At 40.1% G+C, this 26,727-nt stretch overlaps 2 protein-coding genes across 3 annotated transcripts in view; both read left to right on the forward strand.

Annotated features, from left to right (window-relative positions):
* Positions 1–1,489: 1,489 nt before the first annotated feature.
* On the forward strand, positions 1,490–17,076 carry LOC146700733 (cullin-5). Of its 2 annotated transcripts, none has more exons than XM_085470957.1 (19): positions 1,490–1,542; positions 4,801–4,910; positions 5,000–5,099; positions 7,035–7,211; positions 7,313–7,454; positions 8,486–8,631; positions 8,860–8,940; positions 9,506–9,644; positions 10,802–10,932; positions 12,127–12,234; positions 12,317–12,381; positions 12,460–12,592; positions 12,891–13,022; positions 13,257–13,380; positions 13,901–14,076; positions 14,517–14,678; positions 14,814–14,932; positions 15,749–15,872; positions 16,027–17,076. In XM_085470957.1, exons 1-19 carry the CDS (start codon positions 1,519–1,521, stop codon positions 16,219–16,221), a joined length of 2,388 nt encoding a protein of 795 aa, XP_085327083.1. In that variant the 5' UTR covers positions 1,490–1,518; the 3' UTR covers positions 16,222–17,076. The 2 variants fall into 2 exon arrangements, with proteins under 2 accessions (XP_085327083.1, XP_085327084.1); XM_085470958.1 differs by having other exon boundaries at positions 9,506–9,599.
* Positions 17,077–20,182: 3,106 nt separating this feature from the next.
* The window catches only part of capn5b (calpain 5b), a 53,608-nt gene continuing 47,063 nt past the window's right edge, over positions 20,183–26,727 (forward strand). The window contains exons 1-3 of the mRNA XM_085470959.1: positions 20,183–20,318; positions 20,496–20,558; positions 20,988–21,204. The gene's annotated coding sequence lies outside the window, so the exon portion shown is untranslated. The remainder of the gene's footprint in view (positions 20,319–20,495; positions 20,559–20,987; positions 21,205–26,727) is intronic.

The raw sequence follows: 26,727 nt of genomic DNA on the forward strand, positions 1-26,727 counted from the left end.
AACATTTTCCTATCTCCAGTTCTGCACTCAGTGTGATATGTGGCAAATGTTTCCTTTTACTTTTCCTACATATCATTTACAAGGCAGTGAAAGTGAAGTAAAACAGCAGAGGTAGTGCTATGTGGTTCAGTATGGCAGAAAATACCTTCTAATGTCTCTGATTAGCTGTATTTGTTATACATTATTGTACAGGAACCATTTTTTTTTTGTGGTTTATTAGTCCTAAATGCATAAATTCTGTAAATCCTATAAGGTTTAGAGAACTAAAAAGAAACTTCAGTTAGTTGCAGATGATAAACTTCAAAAAAAGTTTTCACAAACGTGATTATACATCGTACCTGATTTTTTGATTGAAGTTACCGTAAAGTAATTATTAACCAAACTAAAAGATTTTTATTTACTTTGACTTTGTTTTTTAGACTCTTTATTTATTTTTTATGAACTTGCAAAAGGAATGTTTTGTGGAGGTATGGTAAAGATGACACAGGAGATCTAGGGCCGCCACATTTTCACTATAATCCCTTACGGTTGGCAAAAGTAGTGCAGTATACCTGCTCAAATTACACTTTGCTCATGTTGTTTGTGAACATAAATAAATAATATTCAGCCTGAGAATATTTTAGCTAATGTCTATAATCTGTTTATTCTACAATGTTGTAATATGATTAATTTTTAAAATTCATTTTATGTTAAAACAAAACAAAACAAACAAAACACACAAATCATTTAAAATAATTCAAATATTTTGGTCAGGTACAAACTATGATTAAATCTCATAGTGCCTTTTTTCGTTCGATGTGACCTTACAAATTTGGGAACACACAATAACACTCCAAAAATTGATTGTTAAAATGAGACTTCCACTGTGGATTAATTCCCAACAATTTACGAATGACAATAAAATCAAAGCCTCCGTTACACTTACTACACTAATGTTGCTGTAAGAAGAAGAAAAACACACACACACACACACACACACACACACACACACACACACACACAAATCAAAAACATAAAAATAAACAAAAAAGTTTTAGGAGAAGGAGAGTGCAGGAAACATGAAAACCATAACATATACTTTAACAAGTAATACTTCTTAATGGCTACATTATAAACTAACTGTAACTAAAAATAAACCTTTTATGTGATACTATAAACGTTCCACTACAGAGCGTTGTTAAATACTGTTATTAATGAAGGTGAGAATAAATTATACAACAAACGTAAAATGAGCACCACAAAAAGACATTCTGACATAGGCTGAGCTTTAAGGAACAACAAAAAACGTAAATAAATGCACGTAAATATTAATAAACAAAAATAATTTTACTTTATTAATACATATTAATAAAGTACATCTATATGTAAAAGAAAGTGGTTAAAATGATACTTTTGTCCTTAAAACATTTCTATTTAAAAAACAAAAGCTTCCCTAACAACAGCGATATTTCGATAAGGTTAATCTTCGTAGGTCTTGTTGTTCGCGCGAGATTTTACGAGAGGATAAGTTGAGGGAACATGGCGACGTCTAATTTGCTAAAGGTAGGATCCACTTCGATTCAATTATTTGTACTCAGCGTCCGTGGAATTGCTTGTCATGTGTGCAGTGTGCTGTGGGCGTTTAGCTCCGGTGTTAACGAACAGCACGCTGCACCCGTTTACGGCCGTCCCGTCGGTGTTTACTTCAGCGTGGAGCAGTTAAGTTGCATCTGGCTAACATTAGCCACTTATCAGTGATTTAGCTGGCTACACAGAAAAGCTACAACACTGCTAAATGTGAAGGGAAACGGCAGATACGGGGGAGCTGCAGAGTCACAGGGATGTATTCTCTAATGAACCTACGTTAAAATACAACCACAGTCTGTGTGTGTGTGCGCGCTGGGTGCAGGTCTCATATCCTCTACCTGTCAGTGGCTCAGGAATCTGCAGCCAAGCTAAAGGCTGCCTGGAGCTGCTGTTTGCTCTGGTGGCTCCTGTAATCTTCAGCTGCTGTTTCGCTAACAAAGCTTCGCTTGTCAGACACCTATGGATGTGAGCAGACACAGGCTAGAGCTGAAGGCTAGGTATAGTTAAGTGACAGCAGCAGTCTATGCAACAACTGTCTATTCAGTAGGGAAATAACTCAGTGATTCTCAACAGTTACTGTCAGATGAACATTCTTTGACCAAAACAGAATCTGTGTGGATCTTTATTATGAAGGCCTTCACACGCAAGGTTAATGATAGGTGTAAATAATTAAATCTGCTACATGTGACCACTCTGCAGTGAGCTGTTTATGATTATCTGGTCCTTTAGCTTTTTACTTCTTTACCATAGTGCCATGTTTTCTTGCATTTATGAAATGATCTAGTAAAAAGTAAGAAAATTCGTTGTTTTCCTCTTATTTTATTGCCAACAAAAGGTCATCCAAATACAAAATGTGAAAGGTAAAAGGAGAAATGGGACACCAGAGGGTGAAAAAAGCTATGCAGACTATTTTGAGATCAACCTGTGTTTGTGCATATTAATCAAATTAAAAGCAAGAAATAGGCCACATACAGTTGTGTGATAAAGTATTTGTCAAACATGGTGATGTCAGCCTGATGGTCTGGGGCTGCTTTGCTGCTTCAGGAGGTTGTACAGGTAGAACCATGAATCCTGCTCTCTACCAGAAAATCCTAAAAGAGAATCACCAGCCATCAGTTTTTGCCCTAAAACTCGAGCTCACTTGGGTTATGCAGCAGGACAATGATCCAAAACATACCAGCAAGTCCACCTCTGAATGGCTCAAACAAAGAAATAAAATGAAGGTTTTGCAGTGGTCTAAGCAAAGTCCAGACCTAAATCAAATTGAGATGCTTTGAACTCACTTTAAACAGGCCGTTCAAGCTCGAAAACCCCCCAATGCGGCCTAATTAAAACAATTGTTCAAAGAAGTGTGGGAGGAATTCCTCCACAGTAATGTGAAAGACTCATTGCCAGGTATCACAAATGCTTGATTACAGTTTTTGCTGCCAAGCATGGAACAACCAGTTATTAGCTTTAAGAGGCAGTTACTGTTTCATATAGGGCCAGGTAGGTTTTGATCTTATATCAAATATCTTTCTCTAATATTAAAATGTGTTTGATAATTTGAAACATTGAAGTGTGACAAATATGCAAAAAAGTAAGAAACTGGAATAGCCTGTATGTACCTACGGTGGTTGGTCCAGCTGTAGGGAAGGCCAAAACTCTTTTGATGATTGCCAGAGAAACCGTGATATACTGGTGATTGATGTCTGCTAATGTCAGAGGCAGATATTTATTTCTTGTCACATCAGTTATTTTTCTTGGTTTCCTTGGCACAAGAGGTTAAAAAAAAAAACAGTAAAACACTAGCATAGTTGATCAGCCGCATTATTTTAAATATTAGGGTTGTTATGATCCCAGGATTTGTGACCAACTACACTAAAATCATAAAGGTATTTAAACTAGTTTGATGCAGAGAACCCGCACAAGGTAATCAACAAGTAATAAAATGTTATATAGCCACAAATTAAACTGTGCAACTAGATGGTAGTTTTGGTAGTCTAACCTTAGTCTATTTCATTTGCACTATTATCAAGTCATTGTGCAATAATTACCACTCTAAAAACTTGTCTTTTTTTATGTTTTTTTTTTTTGAATGATATATAACAAAAAAGAAACAAAAAAGCTAACACACTGCAGACTGAATCAATATCAGCACTGGCATTAATAATATCAGACATATCAAAAGTCCATCAGCACCGCAGCGTGTCTTGAATGAGTCACTATATGACCCATCAAAATGAAAAACAGCTGAGATTAAATTAAAATCCAAATGCTTTTATTTTGACTTTTTGTACAAATCTTAACACTGTGAATTGAACAAGCATCCAGTCCTTTAAGCTTCCTGGGGTTTCCACTGCAAAACAAGTTCAACACATCTGAGATATCTTTCCTTATCTGGCTTCACTTCACCTAACATCATCAATCAGGCTGAGTGGTCACACAAATCTGCTTCACAACTCGATAAGTACAGAGTTTATCACTCTAGTTATGAGGTGAAGTTGGCAGCATCTGACCAATCAGAAGAGAGGGGAAGAGCACTGAATGAAAGTCAGTAAAACTGAAAAGCAATATAAGAATAAAGCCGATTTAAGTCAGAGTGTGTAAGTTAACAGACTTCACAGTTTTGTTGTTAAGAAACAGGGAGGATCTGATATGCAGATTTAGCCTACTTGCAGATTTTATATGTGGTACAGAAGTACAAGGTTCAGACTTCCTGTTGTTGGATCATCTATATTAAGGCTTTTTCTGCTTACCAGGGAAAGACAAAGACTCTGTCACTGAAAACGTATTGTCAGGACACTGAGGTCAGAGCAGTTTTCCAGGAATGGTGATGGTGTTTTGCAATTCCTAAATCAGGCTTTATGGTCGGCCCGTGAAGTCATGTTTTAGTCTGTGGCTGAGGAGGGGCAGCTTTGTCCATTTTGATAAGTCATCACAAGTGATTGTTCTCTGTGGGGAAGATTCTGCATTTCTGCTTCTCCTCTCACTGCCTCCCATTCCCTTTCATCTGTGTTGTCAAAAAGAAACCTCCATCTCAAAATTTTGTCATTGTACAGAGAAAAACAGAAAGCTGAGAAAGTTTCACAGAGAAAAACAGAAAGCTGAGAAAGTGAAACTTATATATACATATAAATAATCTTAAATTGCCAGGTGTTTGAAAGCAGATTAATGTTGAGTTGTAGCTCACCCTAAAGTTTTGTTTTAGTGAGTCATATAATTTGACTCTTCTCCTCTCCTGCTTGTTTCCAGAACAAAGGCTCCCTTCAGTTTGAAGATAAATGGGACCTGATGCGCCCCATAGTACTGAAGCTCCTGCGGCAAGAGTCCGTCACCAAACAACAGTGGTTTGACCTGTTCTCGTAAGTTTTCGGTGACTCTACCTCTGCGCTTTCACCTTAGGCTTTGGTTTTTAGATGTGATGATGTGACTCCTTTTTTTGCTTCTACAGAGATGTCCATGCTGTGTGCCTGTGGGACGACAAAGGTCCAGCTAAGATCCACCAGGCCCTCAAAGAGGACATATTAGATTTCATCAAACAAGCACAAGCAGTAAGCTTTTTGTCTTCCAGTTCATTTAAGTTCAGTGTTTCCTACACATACATGTTGCTTGGACAGCATATACAAGCATCTTACCCAACACTCAAGTATATTTTGTGACTTATTTTAGCGTTTTGTAAATGTTTTTGTATCTATCTGAGTAGATGAGAAAGCCTTCCTGTTTAACATCTTTGCATTTTTCTAATATTGTAGTTTTATCTTCCTTTACTGTGGCTATGTGACTAGGAAGAATGGGCAGTTTCCTAGTGATTACACTGAACTTTTCTAGACAGAGGTTGAACGAGCAAATATCCTCGATCCCAGACAATTACTTTTGATCGCAAGGTGATTGCACAGGTTGCCTAGGGGAGGCAACATGTCTTTAAACAGTCACAGTTTGACTTATATTGACTGCAGTCACTCTCACACAGATTGGGAAAGGTTTGCTGTCTAATTTGTAAATGCAGACAGATGCCTTCACATTACCATCAATCTGAGTCTGCAACAGGTCTCTTTGCAGTCGTGGACTCCACTCAGCTTGTTGTATTCTGGGTATATTCCTGTATAAAAGCAACATTATAGTTTCACAATAAATTGCCGTATTGTAGAAACTGCTTCATTATTTGTTGAGCAATTTTTGATTTGTATCTACGGGGTTCTGGCTGGACACTGAATGTAAGTAGTTGACATGAATTTCTGTGGATGCAGACAGCAACAAATTTGCACTTTTTGTCAATTTGTTACAGTTAATCACTTTATCTTCGTAGACAGATTGCATATAATTGCAAACGTAACCTCATTCAGTCACAGATGAGTAGCAGACCGACTGCATCTTATTGGTGTTTTAACTCCGTTGTGACACACCTAAGATGCTTTGAAGAAGACAACTGACAGCAAATGATCCTTTCTTCAAAGCAACCATTGCAAACCTCTCATCTCAGACCACTGTTTTGTGTGACTGTGACTCTGCGGCCACTACACCTGTCCATGGTTGTGATTGTTGACATGCTGCCACTGTTGCATCTTTCACGTCCGTCTGCTTGTAGCTAGTCTGATTGCTGTTGTTGGAATAAATGAAGCTAGATATGGAAAAAAATATATTTTATAATTTAAGCTTTCTTTGTTGTACAGCCCCTGTTTCAATGAACAAAATAGATTCATGTCATGAGTTCCTCTTTTGATCATTTTTGCAGCACACATAGACTTTCAGTTATTTGTGAGGTTGCTTCTACTTTACAGTAGCAGAAAAACCTGGTCCCACTGCCTTAGCTGACACTTTCACACAGTCCTCTGAAGATCAACTGCTCCTTTCTTCTCTCAGAAGGGACAGTTGGGTTTTGAGAGTCCCCTTTATGCTTAATTGGCAGCATCATCGTCCAACATTAGCCAACTTCCCCTGACAGATGACCCGGTCAGGCCGGACGGCATTCTGCTCTCTAGTACTCAGAGCTTTAAAGTCACGCTGAAATGAGTTCCTCCATCCAGCGTTTAAAGAGTAGGTCTCCCTTTAACAGATTTTTTTTTCTCTAATATGGAGTGGCATTTGTAATAAAAATACTTAAAAGATATAAGTATTACAGAACTTTAGTAAAATCTAGCCTAGTCTCAATTTCAAACTGAGATTTATCAACTTGTTCCCCAAAGTTTTGTGTAAGTTCTCCTTTTTTTTACCTGTTAGCTGACCGTTTTGGGAACTGCTCCATTAATTGTTGGATGAATGTTATGACAGAGATTTCAAATTATCTGTGTCTGTTTGAATGATAGATACAGGCTATGTTTTTTTTTCTCCAGACATTTAAAAAATACTTTCTGTTCTGACATCAGTTTAAATTTCTCATCAGTGTTCGTGCTGATTCTTTAAGGTGTATCTTAATTTTAAATATCGGCTACCAATTTATTTCTGCAGGTGCAAACTGACCCTAACTTGTGTCTCTCTCCTTTTCTTAGCGGGTGCTTAGTCACCAAGATGACACGGCGTTGCTGAAGGCGTACATTGTGGAGTGGAGGAAGTTCTTCACACAGTGTGACATTCTGCCCAAACCTTTCTGCCAGCTGGAGATCACTTTGATGGGTAAGCAAGGAAGCAACAAGAAGTCCAACATGGAGGACAGCATCGTCCGCAAGGTGAGTGGGTTTGTTTGTTTCTGTCTTTTTACTGTGATCCAAAGAAACATTCGTCAGTGTGCATGTTTGTGTTTAACACTTTTTCTCTATGCTCACTGCAGCTCATGCTTGACACATGGAACGAGTCCATTTTCTCCAACATTAAAAACAGGCTACAAGACAGTGCCATGAAGCTCGTCCACGCCGAGAGGCTGGGGGAGGCCTTTGATTCACAGCTGGTCATCGGAGTGCGGGAGTCATACGGTGAGAAAAACTGAGACACACCTGTTTCAAGCCTTTGTTTGGATCCTGCAGGCGACGTCTGAAGGTTCTGTTTGTCCAGTCATAGATCAGAAAGGGTAGAAAATATGACTGCTCGTGAATGACAGCGTAGTAGCTTTTGGTTTCAGCAGCTTGGTATTGAGGCTGAGGCCTCCTGTTCTACATGACAGACATTGTTTATGAATGCACAACAACTGGAGATGGTCTGCTTCACACCTTTTGGACTACCGGAAATACTCTTTGTGTTATACATACTAAAGTCTTGAGTCACCCCTCATTTCTTCGTATTTCTTCGCTTTTGCAATCAGAACAATGATCTGAATGCACCAAACATACTAACTCTTTACGGCGATGTCCACACCTACTCGGGTATTTTTGAAAACGCAGCTTTTTCTATGCGTTTGGGCCTTTGGGCCTTTCGTCCAGACGTAAACAATGTTTTTGCTCACTGAAAACAGATTTTTTTAAAACTCCTGCCGGGGTGGAGATTTTCGAAAACTCAGTTTTCACTTTCTTTCTTTCTTTCTTTATTGAATAAACTCCGGCCAAGAGGCCAAGTGAGACAAAATCCAAAATACTGTCTTTAGTTATTAACATTTGAAATGATGAAAACACTTGAAAAGTAACACAAAATTAGCTGCCTTTCCAGAAAAACACAAAAACTTTTCAGAAGTACTTAAGGATTTCTGAGTACTAGCCCTACGTCCCGGGGCTAGCGATATCTCTGGTCGGGCGACCAAAATCTATCTCAGCCCTGCCCATCGGGCTAGCAATTTTGCGAGCCCTGAAAATGGAGCGCAGTAGAAAATGTAATTCATCACCATCTGTTAAAAAAAACACAGGACCAGGAAGAGAAAAATATGAAAAACCACAGATATGCAAATCAACAGTCTTGCTATGTCTAGCCTTTGTACTACTTTTTTTTTAACCACTTAACACTAACATTTGAGTCACTCAAGCTCAAAAAATTGTATTGTATCTCACTGTGTGATGATTTTTATTGTCCTGAGCAGTAAACCTGTGCTCCAACCCCGACGACAAGCTGCAGATCTACAGGGATAACTTTGAAAAAGCGTATATGGATTCTACTGAGAGGTTTTACAGAACACAAGCACCGGCCTACCTCCAGCAGAACGGCGTCCAAAACTACATGAAATATGTGAGTAACACTCCTGGGCCAGAAAACAGATTTCCCAGTTTCTCTGTTTATTTTAATGGAACTGCTGCTCACTGTTTACTTGCTGGTATAACTACCTTTATTTATCCCATATTTGTGAAATACCAACTATAAACATTTAAAACTTACAGGCTTTTCATCTTTATATGTTTGCTTTTAGCTTTTTCTAACATGCATAAATATTGCATATATATGTTTTATTTTCATCAGGCTGATTCGAAGCTGAGGGAAGAGGAGAAACGTGCCCTGCGTTACCTAGAGACGAGACGTGACTGCAACTCTGTACAAGCAGTTAGTATAAGCTCCATTGTTTTAGTTTGAAATTGTGTAAACATAAACATCAATTTCTGTGGTCTCTAAATGTTTATATTCTATTTAATTTTTAAGCTTTTTCTTCTTTTTCAAGTTACAGTAAAAAATATTGTGCCAGTTTCTGCCATATTTCACGATTTTCACCCAGAAATCAAAGACAAAAAGCATATTTTTAAAATATCCTTGTTTACTTTGTGTGATTAAAAGATTGCAAATAAATATTTAGAGTATGTAGCAGTTCAAGTTCCCTTGAACTGCAGTTTTTACTGTTTTTACAAACTGCTGTTTGTAGTATAGTGAATAATACAGATGTGGCCAGGCGTTCCTTTCACATATTTCCTTTTACTTTAATCTTTGGGTTATTTCACGCAAAGCCTATTTCATGTTTCCTCTTATTATTATTCCTTGATGGGCTTATTCCAAGTTTGGTCTTCTCCTCTTACTCTTGGAAAGACAGTGCTGAAGGATCGTCCCAAAAATGCTGATTTCTGATATCTGCACGTGTGTTGTCTCTGAGTGTTTTTGCCTCTGCTTATCTTTGCAGTTAATGGAGTGTTGCGTCAATGCGCTAGTAACATCGTTCAAGGAGACCATCTTAGCCGAATGTCCGGGCATGATCAAACGAAATGAGACAGAGAGTGAGTACGGCAGGACTGTTCCCACCAAAGGCTCAGCCAGCTCAGGTTTGCACTAGAAAATAGCCTGAACAAATCTCTCTGCATCTGTACAACATCCCTGTGTGATAGTATGACCAGCCTCGTTAATCTAAAACGAAGTCGGAGGTTTACACAGAAGGCGACGTGTGAGGTGGAAGGTCGTCACGATAGATCCGTCTGTCACAGCACTCGATGTTCTAACTGAGTGTCCTGTGGGATCCAAAGCTTTTACTTGGGGGAGGGGGGGGGGACTGGTTAAATAGTATACACTAAATTTCATAACGTTAATAAAAACAGGTATTCAGTGGATCATAACTGATTCTCGCGCTGGTTTGAAAACACACAGACTGAGTGCAGGAAGTGCAGAAGTTGTTCAGGTTAAAGTAAAACAAAAATAAGGATTTGAAACTCGTTACTCAGACATGAATTTGTTGTTTGTTTGTTTTTTAATAATAAAAGGCTTTCAAGTCTTGTATCTGTGCCCGAGCTTTGAGACTTATTCATGAGGTTTTATATCACAATAATAATTTTATACATTAAAGGTAGTCTGTGCTCGTTGCCACAGATGCATTTAGTTTTCAATTTGATATTTTAGCTGCTGGTATCACATCTTGTTCTTTTCTTTTGCTCACATTGCTGTTCACTGTAGATGAACACATCCTGGTGCATTAAACCTACCCAGAGATTATGTAGCATTTTTCTTCCAGACATTTTGCACGATTTCAATGTAAATGTCCAATATGGAAAATCTTAAGAATACATAAAAGTTTGTATTGGAGAATTGTTTCGTGATTAAGACCTCTGTCAAGTTTCTGGGCTGCATTAACCACCCATCCGTATTATTAATGCATCTGTGTGTGTGTGTGGTTTAATTCATGAAATTGACAAAGGCCTTCCACAATAATGGATTTTAAAGTAGCTCGTCTTCTGCTCGTGTTATAATGTAGCTACAAAATGAACATTAGAGACATGTCACTAGTACAGAAATGCACATTTAGGGATTTAGTTCAGTCTTAATTTTTCAAGTTGTATTGATTCTGGTAAAGACTGGGGCATCACAGAGTTATTTCTTGCAGTATATCATCTGTTTTAGGGTCTGCCCACCTCCTTGCTGTTGACTGCTCCATAACTCTGAGTCATAGTCTTTCTAAAAAGCAAGGATGATGCCTTTGCTTTCACCACAGAGTTGCACCTGATGTTTTCTCTCATGGACAAAGTGCCCAACGGCATCGAGCCCATGCTGAAGGACCTGGAGGAGCACATCATGAGTGCTGGGCTGGCCGATATGGTAGCGTCGGCGGAGACGATCACCTCTGTGAGTGTCGCACAGACAAACATGCCACACTGGTGATGGTGGGAGGTTAGCCAGAATAGACTGCAGGTTATTACAGTTTGTATTAACATCGAGATGCGTTTCAATGACAGCAGTAAATGCTGAGATGCCGTCATTCTTATTAATCAAAACGCCAGCTTGATAATGATCCAGAGAGAGATCGTTGGGGTTGGGAAAAGAAATGGGTGTGCAGCAGATGAGTTAATCTTATGCATGAAGACTAAACATCCATCCATCAATTTTCTTCCGCTTATCCTTGTCAGGGTTGCTGGGGGGGCAGCCTATCCCAGCTACCATAGGGCGAGAGGCAGGGTACACCCTGGACAGGTTGCCAGTCTGTCGCAGCGCTAACAGAGAACATGTTAGATTTTTATTTTTTGGTTGTTTTTTTTTTTATATTGCAAAACATTTTCCTCACTTTACACCTCCACACTTCTGTTTAAGCTGAAAAATTCTCGTCTCACACTCAGTCCTTTTTATGCTAATAAATTAATTTAGAAATTTAGATGTGGTACACCAAATCTACACAAATCCTTGGACTCCTTAGATACCCCATCGGAGGGTATTGTTGTCACCCTGCCAGGAGGCCAAGTGGGCACCATGGACATCGAAGTTTGTGAATGCGATAACTCGAGACTGAAGCGATGTAGGAATTTAAAACTGATACCATAGGTGTATCTACTAAAAACTTCAGACGAGTTTGAACTTGACCTCAAGTCCAGAGGTAAAGTTTCTAAAAATCTTGTGGATGCAATATTCACCTGGAATTTTGAAAGAAAAAAATCTCGAAGGCTGAGGGGTACCACTGGCCTCAAAGTGTATGTCCCTTCTCTTTTAAGAAACACTATAAGGGTGTTGTCAGGGAGTAAGTTTATTGCTTTCTACATAATTTGTGCAGTGTGAAAATGAACCAGATGGGGGGGCTTTTATAAATGTTTTTAATTTTAAGAATAGTGCATTTGTACCTGTTTGTAACTGGTATTACAGGTTGTCCTTGTGGTCCTTATGGTCCCTTTTTTAACGGTTTAGATTTTTAATGCTTAAATTATAAAATTTAAGGCCTGTAGATAAAATTTCAACGTACTGTAAGTTTGTGGACCTTGAGCTTGGTTAATGTAAATCTGAACTTTTATCCTGATCTCAGTGAGTGGTTGCACCATCGGGTCTTTGTTGCAGGACTCAGAGAAATACGTGGAGCAGCTGCTCACCCTGTTTAACCGCTTCAGTCGACTGGTGAAAGAGGCCTTTCAGGATGATCCACGCTTCCTGACTGCTAGAGACAAAGTGAGTCACACTTTGTTCCATTGTAACTGTAGGGTGCCTGTCTTAGAATATCCTCAGAACTTTTTTTCAATCCTCTTTGCAGGCCTATAAAGCGGTTGTGAATGATGCCACGATATTTAAATTAGAGCTTCCCATGAAACAGAAAGGGTAAGAGAGCTGCCTGCATGAACTTCAGCTCCGAATGACAGCTTGATTACACTCGTCTCTCCTCACCTGCGTTTACAGGGTAGGGTTGAAAACTCAGCCTGAGTCCAAGTGTCCAGAGCTGCTAGCCAACTACTGTGACATGCTCCTGAGGAAGACTCCACTCAGCAAGAAGCTCACCTCTGAAGAGATCGAGGCCAAGCTCAAGGAAGTGGTAAGTTTAGTGTTCTTGTAAGTTTTTAAAATGGCATTCCTGCATCTGACATTGATCTACTGTTAGTTATTGCTCTGGAAGTCTTGAGAGAACATGCAGGAAGAACATGAAACAGGCAAGCTCTGACTTTATTGGAACGTTAAGAAGTAAAGAGCAATAACCTCAACAAATTTGTGCCAACTCAGAAAAATATTCTTACGTGTTTGAATTCTCAAGAAACTGCAACAAACACCGAAAGTCGCTGCTGAGTCCTTTCCAACCGGTGTTTATTTAAATTTATTTATCGGTTTTCCTGCAGCTTTTAGTCCTGAAGTATGTCCAGAACAAAGATGTTTTCATGCGCTACCACAAAGCCCACCTGACCCGTCGGCTCATCCTGGACATCTCAGCCGACAGCGAGATAGAGGAGAACATGGTGGAGTGGCTCAGGGTAGGAGCTAACGGGGAACATTTACTTTCTATTTTTCCTTCTATGAAGCTCACCTTACTCTGTTTACTAAATGTTTTCATCAGTGAGACATCTGGGGCTGTCTCCTTTTCATTTATCATCACAAGTATCACCGACAGAACATCATAATGAGAAACTGCTCGCAAATTAACACAGACACAATTAGTAACACGATTAATTGATTAATCTTTACTGTGATGTCATTTGTCCAAACAGGAAGTAGGAATGCCAGCTGACTATGTCAACAAGCTAGCGAGGATGTTCCAAGACATCAAGGTGTCGGAGGACCTCAACCAGTCCTTCAAAGAAATGCATAAACATAACAAGCTTGCTTTACCAGGTAAAGTCAGAAAATGTTTTATTTAATAAAATGATGACAGAGTTTGATAGTTTGGGGAAGCAAGTACATTTTACTTTCTTGCTTTTCTCCACTGAGATGAGCAGATTGATGTCACTCATGTATAATCTAAACACAAAGACTAATGAGCAGTAGATTAGCTTAGCATAGAGGCTGGAAATGGGGGAAACGGCTAACCCCTACGACTTTGTCTTCTGGGTAGAATAAAAAAGTAACATAACATGTAAATTACTGGGAGGAGACACAACCCCAAAGGGGATTTCCCTTACAGTTCAATACACTGCAATCTACATCCTCCACGAGAACAGTGAGCACAGTGTTCAAAATAGACAGACATCAAATACTGTTTTAACATTAGATAACACAAAAGCCTAAAGACTTTCTTTATGCTAAGCTAACTAGTAGCTGGTTTCAGCCAGCAAGGTGCAGTAATGTGTACTTTTGACTGGGATGTGCTATAACTGTAAACTGTTGGTTTACATGTTGGTGCGCTCCCTTGCAGCTGACTCGGTCAACATAAAGATCCTGAATGCTGGAGCGTGGTCGAGGAGCAGCGAGAAGGTTTTTGTGTCTCTCCCTACGGAGCTGGAGGATTTGATACCTGAGGTAGAAGACTTCTATAAGAAGAACCACAGTGGCAGGAAGCTTCACTGGCATCACCTCATGTCCAACGGCATCGTGAGTCTAACGTGTCTGCACAGGAACTCACAAAAGCAACTTAACTGTGAAATTGCACCATTCCAGTTACTGTAATGACCAAAGCAGTTTACTGGAAAACTTTCACTGGTGCAGCTTTGCATATTTCACAGATTAGAATAATCCTTTTTTATCTAATACTGAGCTCAGCAGCTTCTCCACTTCTCCACTGTCTGAAATAAGCTAATCAGCTCCTGTCCCTTCAAACCAGCATCATTCTGATTATTTGCCCAAGGTTAGAAAAGCATGTGTGTGTCTGAGGTGACCACATTAGCATATTAATTCTGTATTGAACATTTTCCAGGCAGTTCCTTCAAACTTTTTACAAAGGAGAGTTTCGACCGTGCACATGTACTCCTCCCGCGATCTATTATTTCTTTATTGTTTGAACTTAGTAATCTAAATAAAATGTACTTCTCCAGATAACGTTTAAGAACGAGGTGGGCCAGTATGACCTGGAGGTGACCACATTCCAGCTGGCGGTGCTGTTTGCCTGGAACCAGCGACCGAGGGAGCGGATCAGCTTTGAAAACCTCAAATTAGCCACTGAGCTGCCCGATGCAGAGCTGCGGCGCACTCTCTGGGTAAACAACGAGGACAAAAGTGCCTGTGAACTGTAGATGACTGTCTCTACCACGTCTTAGACAAACAAGTTTGTTCTTTTGTTTGATTAATACAAGATTTTCTGTTTCCCTCCTTAAACCTCTCTGTTCGCCCAGTCTCTGGTAGCGTTTCCCAAACTCAAGAGGCAGGTGTTGCTCTATGACCCGGCAGTGTCTTCGCCAAAAGACTTTGCAGAAGGAACGTTATTCTATGTCAACCAGGAATTTTCTCTCATGTAAGTGATCACGTTCACCCTGTTCCTCTCTTCTTCTTCTTCTTCTTCTTATTCACAACTTTGCCTCTTTAGTTCTTTCTGTGAAGTTTTAATACACAGTCTGGTCTTAGTGAGGAAGAAATATAATTTTGCACACTCTGTTGTTTCCAAATGACTCATAAAATCCATTACATAACTTTTGAGTGGTTGGAAGTTTAGCTCTGTGCATGTGTTTCAGCTTTTACCACATTTATAGCATCAGATGTACTTGAGGGACACTAGAGATGCTGAGAGGTTATTGAATGAAATTATCATATTCCAAAAATAGGAACATTTCAGATTCAAAATCACTTCATTCTCTTTTTAATTTGAAAACACTTTTGTTTTTAAGAACAGGATCTTAGATGTGCTTTAAATGTGCAGCCCTATGCAAAAATCTTGAGGCTCCCTTAATTTTTTATGAAGTTTTTCTACGAACGCAAGAAATTGTTGCAGTGATAAATGAGAATGCATTATATAAATGAGAAAAAAGAGTTTTTGTCTAATAACATTTTTGTGATTTGAAACTAGCAATAATAAGTAATATAAAAATATATGCAAATGTAATACAAATAATATTATTATAAATAAAAACCTATTAAATAAATAATAGCTTAGGTAAGCAGGGTTAGACAACTAGCAGCTTCTTCCGGGCCTCTCTGCGTCACTGCTGTTAGTGCGAACAGACCGGTGATGATGGTGTTAATAGTTGGTCACACTGCAGACCAGATATCTTAGTTGAGACCACAGGTCCATACGCTGACCCGGGGCATTTATTTTTCAAATTCAACTTTACAGAAAAAATTCCAAGGTTCAGAAAAGGGGGAAGATCAACCTGATCGGTCGGCTGCAGCTCACCACGGAGCGAATGAGAGAGGAGGAGAACGAGGGCATCGTCCAGCTCAGGATACTAAGAACACAGGTACAGAGATGAGCTCGCAGCATGCAGGTGGAGAGGCTGGTGTATCTTCAATTGTTTTGAACTTCACCTACTGTGAATAAAGAGCCTCACAGTGCAGTTTCTTGACCTGCTTTGTTATTTTTCCACCCTCCTCTTTTCCATTTCTCACGTCCAGGAGGCCATCATCCAAATAATGAAGATGAGGAAGCGCATCAACAACGCTCAGCTGCAGACGGAGCTGGTGGAAATCCTAAAGAACATGTTTTTACCACAGAAGAAGATGATCAAGGAGCAGATTGAGTGGCTGATAGACCATAAGTACATAAAGCGGGATGAGACGGATATAAACACCTTCATCTACATGGCATAGCAGAGCACATTAGGACGACTTGTTCTGACTTTGGTTTCAGTGGATCAGGCCTGATGGACACTAGAATACTTCCAGGCTCCCCGTCCTTTATTTAAAAAAACAAAAAATCCTGTGCAGGGAGGCATGAATTTTAAGAATGACTCCTATTTAAAAAAAATTCAACTTCCTGCCTTAAAGTTGTACAGACATAAAAAAACAAAAACAAAGACCAGTTGCAGTGGGAGTCTGCACCAAGTGATCATAAGTATTTTTAGTTACGGCGGGGTTCCTCTGCCGTCCAGATGAGGCTGTTAATCTTTAATGGTCTGCTTGTGATGCAGTGGTGCATCATCGGGGCAGCCACTATAACACTCCTGCTCAGTGCTTGCACACTTCTGAAGGCATGCTGACAGGAAACGGCCGAGGAACTCAAAATACCTGCAGTCCACTTTTAATCCATGCCAAATCCACATCATCTGAACGTTGAATAAAGCGCCGCCCGCGTCCCTCAAAGGCTGCTATAACCTGTTTATGGTGGCGGCTCTCTGCAGTTAAAGTGATCAAACACTTAATCTGGACTTTGTGTGAATAAATAAACAAAACAAGATAAGCACTTCACAGTTTGCAGGACTGAACCAGACAACAATCTAGAGCCAGCTCCAGACTCCCTCAAGCCTCTGGCCCTGGGTAAAAAGTTAGAATCCGAGTCCCTGCGACAAAATGTACCCAGGAACAGAGGTGGGAGTGACGCCAGGAAGCCTGGGAGAGGAGGCTGAGGTCAGTATTACACATGGTTAAAAACTACAATTCAAAGCTATAAGAAAGTGTACTGTGAGATGTGAATAATGAAATGATGAAATAAACAGCACCTTATTATAAAACAACATGTAGGCTTGTCTTTCATCACATGAACAGTTTAGGTGATTTCTTTTTTTTAAAAGGAAGCCCTAACAATCCTCTTAATTGCCCTCAATTGAGGTATATTTGGAGTCATTTACAAGCCTGTTTCCAGGCAGAGCTAAGAGCAGCGTACGCTTCCTTCACTCAAATATTTTGTTCATAGAAGCTTTAAAGAGGTTGAAGCTCCAGCAACTCTAAACTAGGATAAAAAAAACCAGCTTTATTACTTGATCAGCACCACAAGCCAAAACGCGTTAGTCAAGTAATAAAGCTGCTGTTTATACTGCAAGTGTTGCTAGAGCCTCGACCTCTTCAGACCCTTGGTTCTTCTAAACGAACCTAGGAAGTAGGTGAAGTTATGCTAGAAACCTCCATTCTGTGTCAAGAGGCTATCAATGAATCATTTTTCCCAAAGCTACACCTTGTAACCAAGCAGGAAGAGACTGTGGAGAATGCAGTGTAGGTTTATAATAGACTGCCAGTTGTTTTGTTTTCACACAAAGTGTCTCTTATAATTTGGCACTACAGCAAGTTTACTTTAGCCCAGAGGTACCCAGACTTTCCTGGGATCAGTTGCTAGTTTGGAATAAAACAAGAAGCCCACTGTTTAAAAATGTGCTCATTGGAAGCATCACAAAGAAGGACGATGAGCCAGTCGCCGTGCCGTGCTCCTCGGTTTCTCTGTCAGATTCTCTCCTCACTCGTCACCACTGGTTTTCAGTCATACATGTACTCCTTTTCGAATTTTAGCCATGTACAAGTAATCCCTGTGAGCTGAAAGCTCAAGATTCAGACTCCTTGAAACACCCATGGTATGATCATCTCAGGTATACGGCTCTGGATGTGAGCACAAAAACCCCACCTACCCCCCCTGTGTCAGACAGAGTGGAACTGATGGATGGATCAAGCATGAACCAAGTAAAACTTATTTTGAACCATTAATCATGAAAGGCTTCCTTCAGCCTCCATTTATAGGCCAGGAGGGCTGTTGCAGTTTCTTGTGTTAATAAACACGCAAGGTTCACCTATCGGATAACACTCTGGTATGGTAGTTAATTTAATAGTGAGTAAATCTAACATGTTACAGCTAAGTGCTGCTATAATGAGTACAACTTCGAGCTCATCTAAAATGTTCTTTTTTTTATTATTATTATTATTATTAATTTGCAGGATCGTGGTCCAAAACCAACAATAAATACTGATGCAAGGTGAAAAGTTATTAAGCGACCAAAATACATCATCTTTATGAACTTTAGTAATAATTATATCAGTTGTGTTGTAAAAGTACCCTCTTGTAGTCCAGGGCCAATCAGAGGTCACCAATAATTCTGGCATAGATTCTCTTGGGACAACAGCTGTCCCAGGTTTTTGTGCCTATACATCACGCTGATTTTAACATACACTATTTAGACAAAAGTATTTATCTCTTTGAATTGCTGCAGGTGCACCTTGCCATGCAGTCTCCCTTTACAAACATTTGTGAATGAACAGGTTGTTCCAAAGAGCTCATAGAATTCGAGTGTGGTGCTGTAATAGGATGCAATCATTGCAACAAGTCCTCCCTCTGAGATATTACAGTATTTAAGTAGACTTATTGCAAAGTGGAAGCAACAGCAACTAGTCTCCAGCCACGTAGTTGGAGAGCAGAGTCACCAGTGCTAAGGTGCATAGTGCCTAACAGTCGCCAATGTGTCTGCAGAGCTCCAGACTCCCTCCTATCATTAACATCGGCAGAAAAACGGTGCAATGGGAGCTTCATGGTATGTGTTTCTATGGCCAAGAAGCTCCTATGTGGGTGGCCCGGTGCTTTTGTCCATATAGTGTACTTCACTGGATCAGTGAAAACTTTGACCAACTAGTGATGCTGGAGGAAAGGCCACTTGGTTCTCTTAAAATAAGTGGCACTCATCCTCTGGGGACCATGAAATTTTCTTTTCATTAAACATGGAGATATTTTGAGCACTTAGAATTAGATTTTGTTTAACAAAATTGTGTTGTTTTTTTTCTTCCCATCATTAAATCTGAGGCTCACGTTAAAGGCAGCTTGTTCACCTGTAGATAAATGATATTCCCAGCAGCATTATAAAGGTGGTCACTGAACAGCAGATGGTGCCAGAGCCTCAGCAAAAAAATCTGGAATCTACACAGCAGTGAGTGTGCATATGAAAATCCATCACTTTAAAAAAAAAAACCCTCCTTTACACGCACTTGTGGAGGTATAATTCACCTCAGTTTCTCACTGGTAAGGTAAGCTTGCACGGGCTTGATGTAACTAAGTACTGTACTCTCAGGAAAACTTAAGGAAAAATAAAACAACTATTAAGCTCCAACGTTTTTGCTCATATGTTAATTCATCAAGAGCGAAATATTTTAATTTTAATTTTTGTTTGTTTGTTTGTTTTTTGAAATCCAGTGATGCTTTTGTCACGCAAAAAGCTCCAAAACTCCTGAAACGTGAGGCGGTTCCGTTTTATTTTTAAATAGTTATTACTTATAATTTTTAAGATTTGGTTTTAAAACACAAATGATGCACAATGATGTCACTTTTGACTCTGGGTCACGTATCACTATTTTTCTGTTTTTCAAAAATCAGTCAGTTAATTAGGAAATTAAATGAGCAATGGCAGAGTTCGTGAAGACTATTAATATCTCATCATCATCTTCTTTTTAATACTTGGTAATTGTTATATTAAGTTTCCTCGCCAATACTTTTGCTTTACATTTGAAATTGAGGGCTTACTGCGTGAATTTGTTGCTTTTTTGATGAAACGACTGCACGATTGCACTTTGCAAAGCACAGATCTTGTGTTTTAATTTGTAAAGAGAAATATCAAATAAACCTAGCTGTGTTTATTTTTGTTTTAATGACCTTAACTGTTACATAAGTGGAAACCTGTAATTGGGCGGATAGGTTTCCTTAATTACAGCAGATTGCGTCCTCTTGTTATTTGTGACAAAGGGGATTACAGCAGGCCCGTTAACTGAGCGCATGCGCACTGTGTACAGCCCAATATTGAGGATTCCCGTTACGAGGAAGCAAAGGAGATACACAATTTCCCATTTGTACCTTCAAAATAAAACGCACTGAAGCGCGGTGTTAACAAACCCTCTGGTAGAACTAACAAATCAGGTGCTATTTCTTCCCGAGAAAAAGTCGGCTAAATGTGGAAAATGAGGTAGAAAAGGAAATTCAGCTAAAAATTTGGTGTTTTACAGAAGTGAGTACGGAGTGTAACCAAAGTTGTCAGTTCAAGATAAACACTTTAAAAGATCCCAAAAGCGCAATATATACAGACAATAATTCAAAGTTAAAATATCAATAACTAAGCCGACGAATAGGGAAGTAAAAATACCTGTCTCTATGGACGTCACAGTATCTGCCATTTTGATTTCAGGCATGAAGCTGGCACCTGTCCAGGATATTTTTACCATCTTGATAACAGTCGCCTTCGACCACGGTAATCAGCTTCTACTCAGTTAGTAGTTAATGTTATGGTTTAACTGCTCTTTGAGTCGAGTTATGGCTTGGAAATGGCACAATGTACCAATTAGCATGCACTTGCTAGCGACTTATGGGCAAAATTTGCTTTGGTGAAAGAAAGACTAAAGGACAAGGAACTAAAGACTAAGTGTCCTTTTATTTAAATCAAACACAATATAATACACAATATAATGTGCGAAAAATTACATATTTTTATTTTGTAATTAATTCATTTTTTAGAAGTAAACGTTAAGCTCCTGGTCATCTTAATTAGGGGCTGGGGGTTGTTTTATGGCGCCCCCTGCTGTTTCGCTGGCTATATTACAGGTCATGTGTGTACATTTTTTTTTTTTAATTTTTTTATTTTGAAATCAAGAGAGCGGAACTTCTCGTTTTCCATCCGCAGCTTGACGCTGCTTGGGTAAGGAGAGGAGAGGAGGAGAGAGGAGCTCCGTCGGCGGACCAGGGAGCGCGTGGAGAGGAATCCCAGCAGCCCCCACCCCCCCTAGCCCCGGAGAGCGAGAGCCGGACCGGCTGGATCCCCCTCCTCCCTCGCCCGCTCCCCCCCTGCGGAGGAGGACCCGAGAGAGACCCACGTTGCCACGGGAGAGGCCTCGGTTCAGGTGAGGGTGCTGTTTTAAGCCGCTTCAGGCTGCTCTCCCCCTTGGCAGGCAGGTGCTGTGTGAAGGGCTGCCGGAGATGGAGAGTCGGCGATCAGCGAGTTAAATCTCGGTAGATTCGATATCCTGTTACTTACTTGTCGTATGATTTACACGGCCTCTGTGTCCAGGGCTGCCGAGCCGATAACAAGAGGTGAGGATGGGGGGTGGGAGTGAACTCGTATTGCACCGGTGTGAAAGCAGCTTTTACTTTGCGCAAAAAGAGCGCTATATACTGTGCATCTTGGACGGGAGAGCCGCTCTTCCAGGCTTTACTGGTCTTGCCTGTGCATTTCAGGGCTTGCAGCATATCCACTGTTTCAAAGGTGCTTAGTCTTTTACCTTCTCGTTTCATATTTACAATGCACAGCCACAGTTGCAGTAAATCTGTGTGGGAGCCATATCTGAGCGAGCTGCTGTTACCCTCACCAAATATCACTCACATCAGTAGTAATGGCTCCTGCTGGAAAATTAAAGCCTTTCTCAGTAAGTTTACCTCTCAAACAGGGACTTTCTGCGTGACTCTGTGCTGCCTGTTTTTCTCCCCCACTCCACTCGGAGTAATAAATTAGTAATTGCACAACTATATTGTTCTGCAGAGAACCCAGAGGGGAGTGGATGCACATTAATAGTCTACTTCATATGTGCCATTATTGTTCATTAAAGAGAAGATAATGGTCAAAATGTCAGCTTTTTGTCGGGTTTAACTAACACCTTATAATAATTAAAAACCACATAATGTAACATTTATCTATCTCATCATATAAGTGTCATATGAGTAGCTAAAAGTGAAACAGTCTGGCCTGGGTGGACTTTGGGCATAAGTGTTGTGTGTTACGGCCAAGCCCACAGAAGCACAAGGAGATACTGCAGAGGGGAGATCACGATGCTGGGAGGATGGGGGAAGCTGGGATAGCCCTCCTCCGTGATGCAGGAGAGAGGTGGGGGCGGTGGATGAAGGATGGTCTGGCACACCCTTCCCTCTCCTCTCTCTCCCTCTCTTTCCGTGGTGTTCTGGTGCATTACTCCTCCCTGTTCACTTCAGAGCGTAATCAGTCTGTCAGCAGAAGCAGACTCAATCAGTCACTTCCTGACCACCACCACCACATCCAGATCCACCTGAACACACTCTGATATCTGACCACACATTCACCACATCCTTCCTGTGGGGTGCCTCGGCCTTAAGCTCAAATCGGTTCAATAATCTTTATTTTCCGTTGTTGTTGTTTTTGTTTTTGTGACTCAAAGTGTTGTCTATCCATACAAAACCAGATGGAAACGTGCAATATTCACATCACTCTTTAAGTTAACTACGCTACAGCCCACCTACACTGCATTTCTGCTCTACATACACCCTTATCATCTCTAGTGTGTGAATTTCCTGCATGCGTCGTGAGCAACAGCTAAAAGAACAGAAGAACAGCCTCTTACTGTGATTCCAGGGTGTGTGTGGACTCATTTGCACATCATTATTCAGTGATGCCTTCTCCCCCCAGATCTGATTAGATACGTGTTTTTCTGACTAGCTTAGAAGACTCGTTGCCATTCAGTGCTGTGTCCCAGGAGCTGTCCGTGGTCCTTAGATTGCTGTGCGTAAATGCTAGCACTTGGGTGTGAATGGGGGAATGAGACATTTTGCGGAAAGCGCTTTCAGTGTTTAAGTAGAGTAGAAAAGCTTTATATAAAAACCAGTCTATTTAACATTAACCATTAATGCTCTTAAAGGAACTCTCTGTCTCTTTGCTGGTATAATATGGAGGTAATTTCATTGGTTCCTCTATCAAGAATCCACAGAAGAAGGCAGGCGTGCCCCAAGCTCCTAATTTGCTAACAGATTAAATGGAAATATGCCTACAGACTTAACAGCTTACCTAAAAGTAAGAAGAACCTGAGTGTGGGTAAGGTTAAGCAAAACGTACAGTAGAGTCATTGTTTGTGAATTTACTCTGACACACAGGAAAACTTCTCATTTGGAAGTTGTAGGAGTGCAAAGACTGCATTTCGAGATCTACACATGACTTCATTTGAATTGTTTTAGTACAGGCTTGTAGCAAAGCATGAAGTGGTGATAAAAACAAACATTTTTTTTATCATTTAGCATGAATGTGTAAGTATTTTTTGCTTTATAAGACCTGATAACTACTTTATAACCGTGTTATAAGCCAAACCTTTATCTTTTCCTAAACCTGACTGTGTAGTTTTTCATCCCTCACTGTGTCACTGATACTTGAATTTGGTCCAGCTCTTCCATTTCTCTCAGTCTCCGTCTTATCAGACTGATCAGAGTCAGTCGCTCCAAAACAAATATTTCACTCACTGTTTTCAGCCATTCATCTTGCCTTGGTGGATCTGGCTTGTGGCATCGCTTTGTGATTGCTTTCTTACAGGCTACTACTACTAACAAGATTTTAAAGCTGTCTTCTCTTCTACTGACACAATATTTCCTTCCATATTACCTAAATATGGTACCTTGGTATATGAAAGCCCAGTATTTGGCAATCACCAAAATTTCAAAAAATTGTACTGAATTCTCGAAAACCGCGTTCTCTTGAAGTATGTGATGATGTAGTGGATTGTTGTGTCTCCGTATTTGCAACCGTTCATCCTCAGAAATACTCACGCGTTACTTTTCCCATTTCTGTTTAACATATAGTGCTGTAGTTCCTGTTCTCCTCATTGTTGGTATAATTTAGATATTATTCTATAATTGAAAATATCTGAAGTGGTCCTTTTTGTACATTGTAAAGCTTTGTTTTATGTCCTGAAACCAAATGAAATCCTTTTATTAATAAGCTATCAAAAAAGGTAAACTTTTGTCTCTGGCATGAGTGTCAAAGCGATTCACTCCATCACCAACCCACCAAACCTCCAAATGCAGATTTTTTTTTTCCTATGCAAGTGGAAAATGTGCATTCTGTAGATATGAGGGCGTACTGCTGAAGAAAACGTGTTCAAGGACTCAAAAATCATGTAGAACCTGACTTGACTTCACTTTATTTTCCCAAGTAGGGAAACTTGTTGCGCAGCAGCTTGTGTGATTAAAACCAACAATGCACAAAAATGTTAATTTATTTCATTCCAATGAAATGAATTTACTTATAGCAGATGGCACAAATGAGTTTTATATCTCTTAGTTTTAAATCTTTGGAAGTTTTGACTTTCTTCCTAAGCAGAAGTCCTGAAATTCTTCTGGTGAAGGATATTTCTGTCTGGCTTAATGCATCTGCCACAAAACTGAAATTAGTAAATTAAAAAATATGAGTCTGCATTGATTATTTTTAATATGTTATTAACTTAAAATAGGTTGCTGTGATTATTAAAAATTTAGGTTAGGTTTATGGATTAAAACACTAACGGGTTAGTGTTTAGAAATGTCATGATTTGAAAGCTCAGATTTCTTGGTTGACATGGTGACACAGCCCCCGAATTTATCTGGACAAGCTGCAGAAAGAAAATATGCCAGACTTTTTGCTAAAAATACATTACCCACAAATCCCTGTTGACTATCAAGAAAAACACGTGACATTTTGTGTCCAGGAACGCGAACAAAGATTGACTCTTTTGTGATTGATTCACAGCACTGGTCCCACCCAGTGCTGTGTAACAGGAGCTCTCCGTGGTCCTTAGACGAATACTCTTCGTGGTGCTGCAGAAGAGGCTCGACAGAAGGAGGCTCGAGTCAGAAAACAAAATAATGCGATACTCTTTGCATTCATTTTTCACTAGAGGGCTGTCAGTGTTTTCTCATTATAAATCCAGTGCCCCTGCTTCTTTAACAGCGGTGCTCTTTCACCCCCTCCTTAAAGCTCAAACTTGCTTAATGTTTTGGTTCATGTAAGCAGAAGAGAGCATTCCTACAGTAAGGTCAATCTGGGGGAAGCCTAACAGTGTTTCTTATAAATGAAGTTTAAGAAAATTACTGCAAAAAAAAAAACATGTTGTTGAATTCAGTTATCTGCATGATGTTGGTAACTTAATGAATAATCAATAAGTGTGGATTACAATAATAACCCAACCGCAGATTTATTTTTTCAATTAGTTTGGCATTCACATATGTCAAAATCTTGCCATTTTGCCATCATCGATACTCTGCGATGCCTTAGCCTGCACTGGGCAGCACCAGTCGAATGACATCAATGTTGACATCTGCTGACCAGCAGCTCTTCCTGCTCAGTAATGCAGGCATAGCACAATGAAGCAAGGGCAGCTGGCAGTCTGCACCTTTGCTCGAATTCAGCCATTTGCTCATGTGTGTTGTTCACTCACAGCGAAGATCATAGATCATTCTGGGACTGCAATCAGTTTATTATCACTGCCGCGGCCTCTCCACCAAAATCTGTAACCTCACAAGATGTCAGGCTTCTAACACTGTTGTGTAAACAAACAGGGGAACAAGCCCAGTGTCAGAAATGAGGAAAAAGCGAGCATTGTGAATAATTTGTTTTCCGAGATCAACAGTTTAGAGCGCAGTTGAAGATTAATATTTGCTGCTGGAAGCAATGCATTAAACAACATGTTGTTATTACATCAGCGTTGCTCACATTTGTCAGAAAGGGCCCTTTGTTTCCTCATTCTTATTGATCGCTGATTGGCTGACTTTTCCCTCCAGCGTTTCACCTCTCTCCAGTGCATGAGCCGTCGTTTTCTTAATCATGTCTCCATTGTTTTGGGGGAGAGATTTGTGCTTTGTGTCAGCTGGGAATTCTTTAACTGTCATTTTGTCCTTTCAAAAGTCTTCCTCCTCCTCCACACTCCTCCTCAGCTGCATCAGGATTTACCTCATTTATTCATTCTGACTGCTTTCACTTCCAAACAAAATCTGCCATGGTCACTTCTAATGGTTAAATTTTGATAATTCTATTGAATGATGGAAATGCCATCTTCCTAATATTCACAGTTTCTTGGTTGTGTTGTCTTTGTAATTTCTGAAGAGGCAGAGAAACCAAATGGGCTGCTTTTAGCCTCTTGATGACTACCAGAGTCTGCCCTGCCTCCACTTGCTTGCTTCACCCTTTGTTCCCATAGCGTAGGCAGTTCTTACTGAGTTTCCATTGGAGAAACCTCCCATCTGCTTTCTTTCCGCACTCGTAGGAGGGCTGAAGTCTTAAATCATCATAAAGCACGTCTTCCCAAACATCTGCCTGCAGTCCAACAGCATTTCTTCCACATCAGAGCTCCTGTGGCCACCAGTAGACCTTTTTCAAAGCAGACGTTTTCAAATGTCATTACGGGAAAATCACATGTGCATTAATGGTGGTTGCGCTCCACTTAGGGAGGGCCCTGCTATTGTGTACACTGATTCGCTGTCATTGCTCAGGGGGACACTTAATGGAACAGAACCACTGTTAAAGAGAGGCCTATTAATCTCATTTTTAGGTTCATATTGTTATTCTTCTGCTAGAGAGCTCTGCAAGATTGACAGTACTAAACAATCCTGATTTACTTTTACAGTGGGGCTACAGTGGCCCATTAGCTCATCCTCTATCT

Source organism: Copadichromis virginalis, linkage group LG10 (genome assembly GCF_057382275.1).
Source record: "Copadichromis virginalis isolate Kocher_CV1m ecotype Utaka linkage group LG10, C_Virginalis_male_GT1.1, whole genome shotgun sequence".
Lineage (NCBI taxonomy): Eukaryota > Metazoa > Chordata > Actinopteri > Cichliformes > Cichlidae > Copadichromis > Copadichromis virginalis.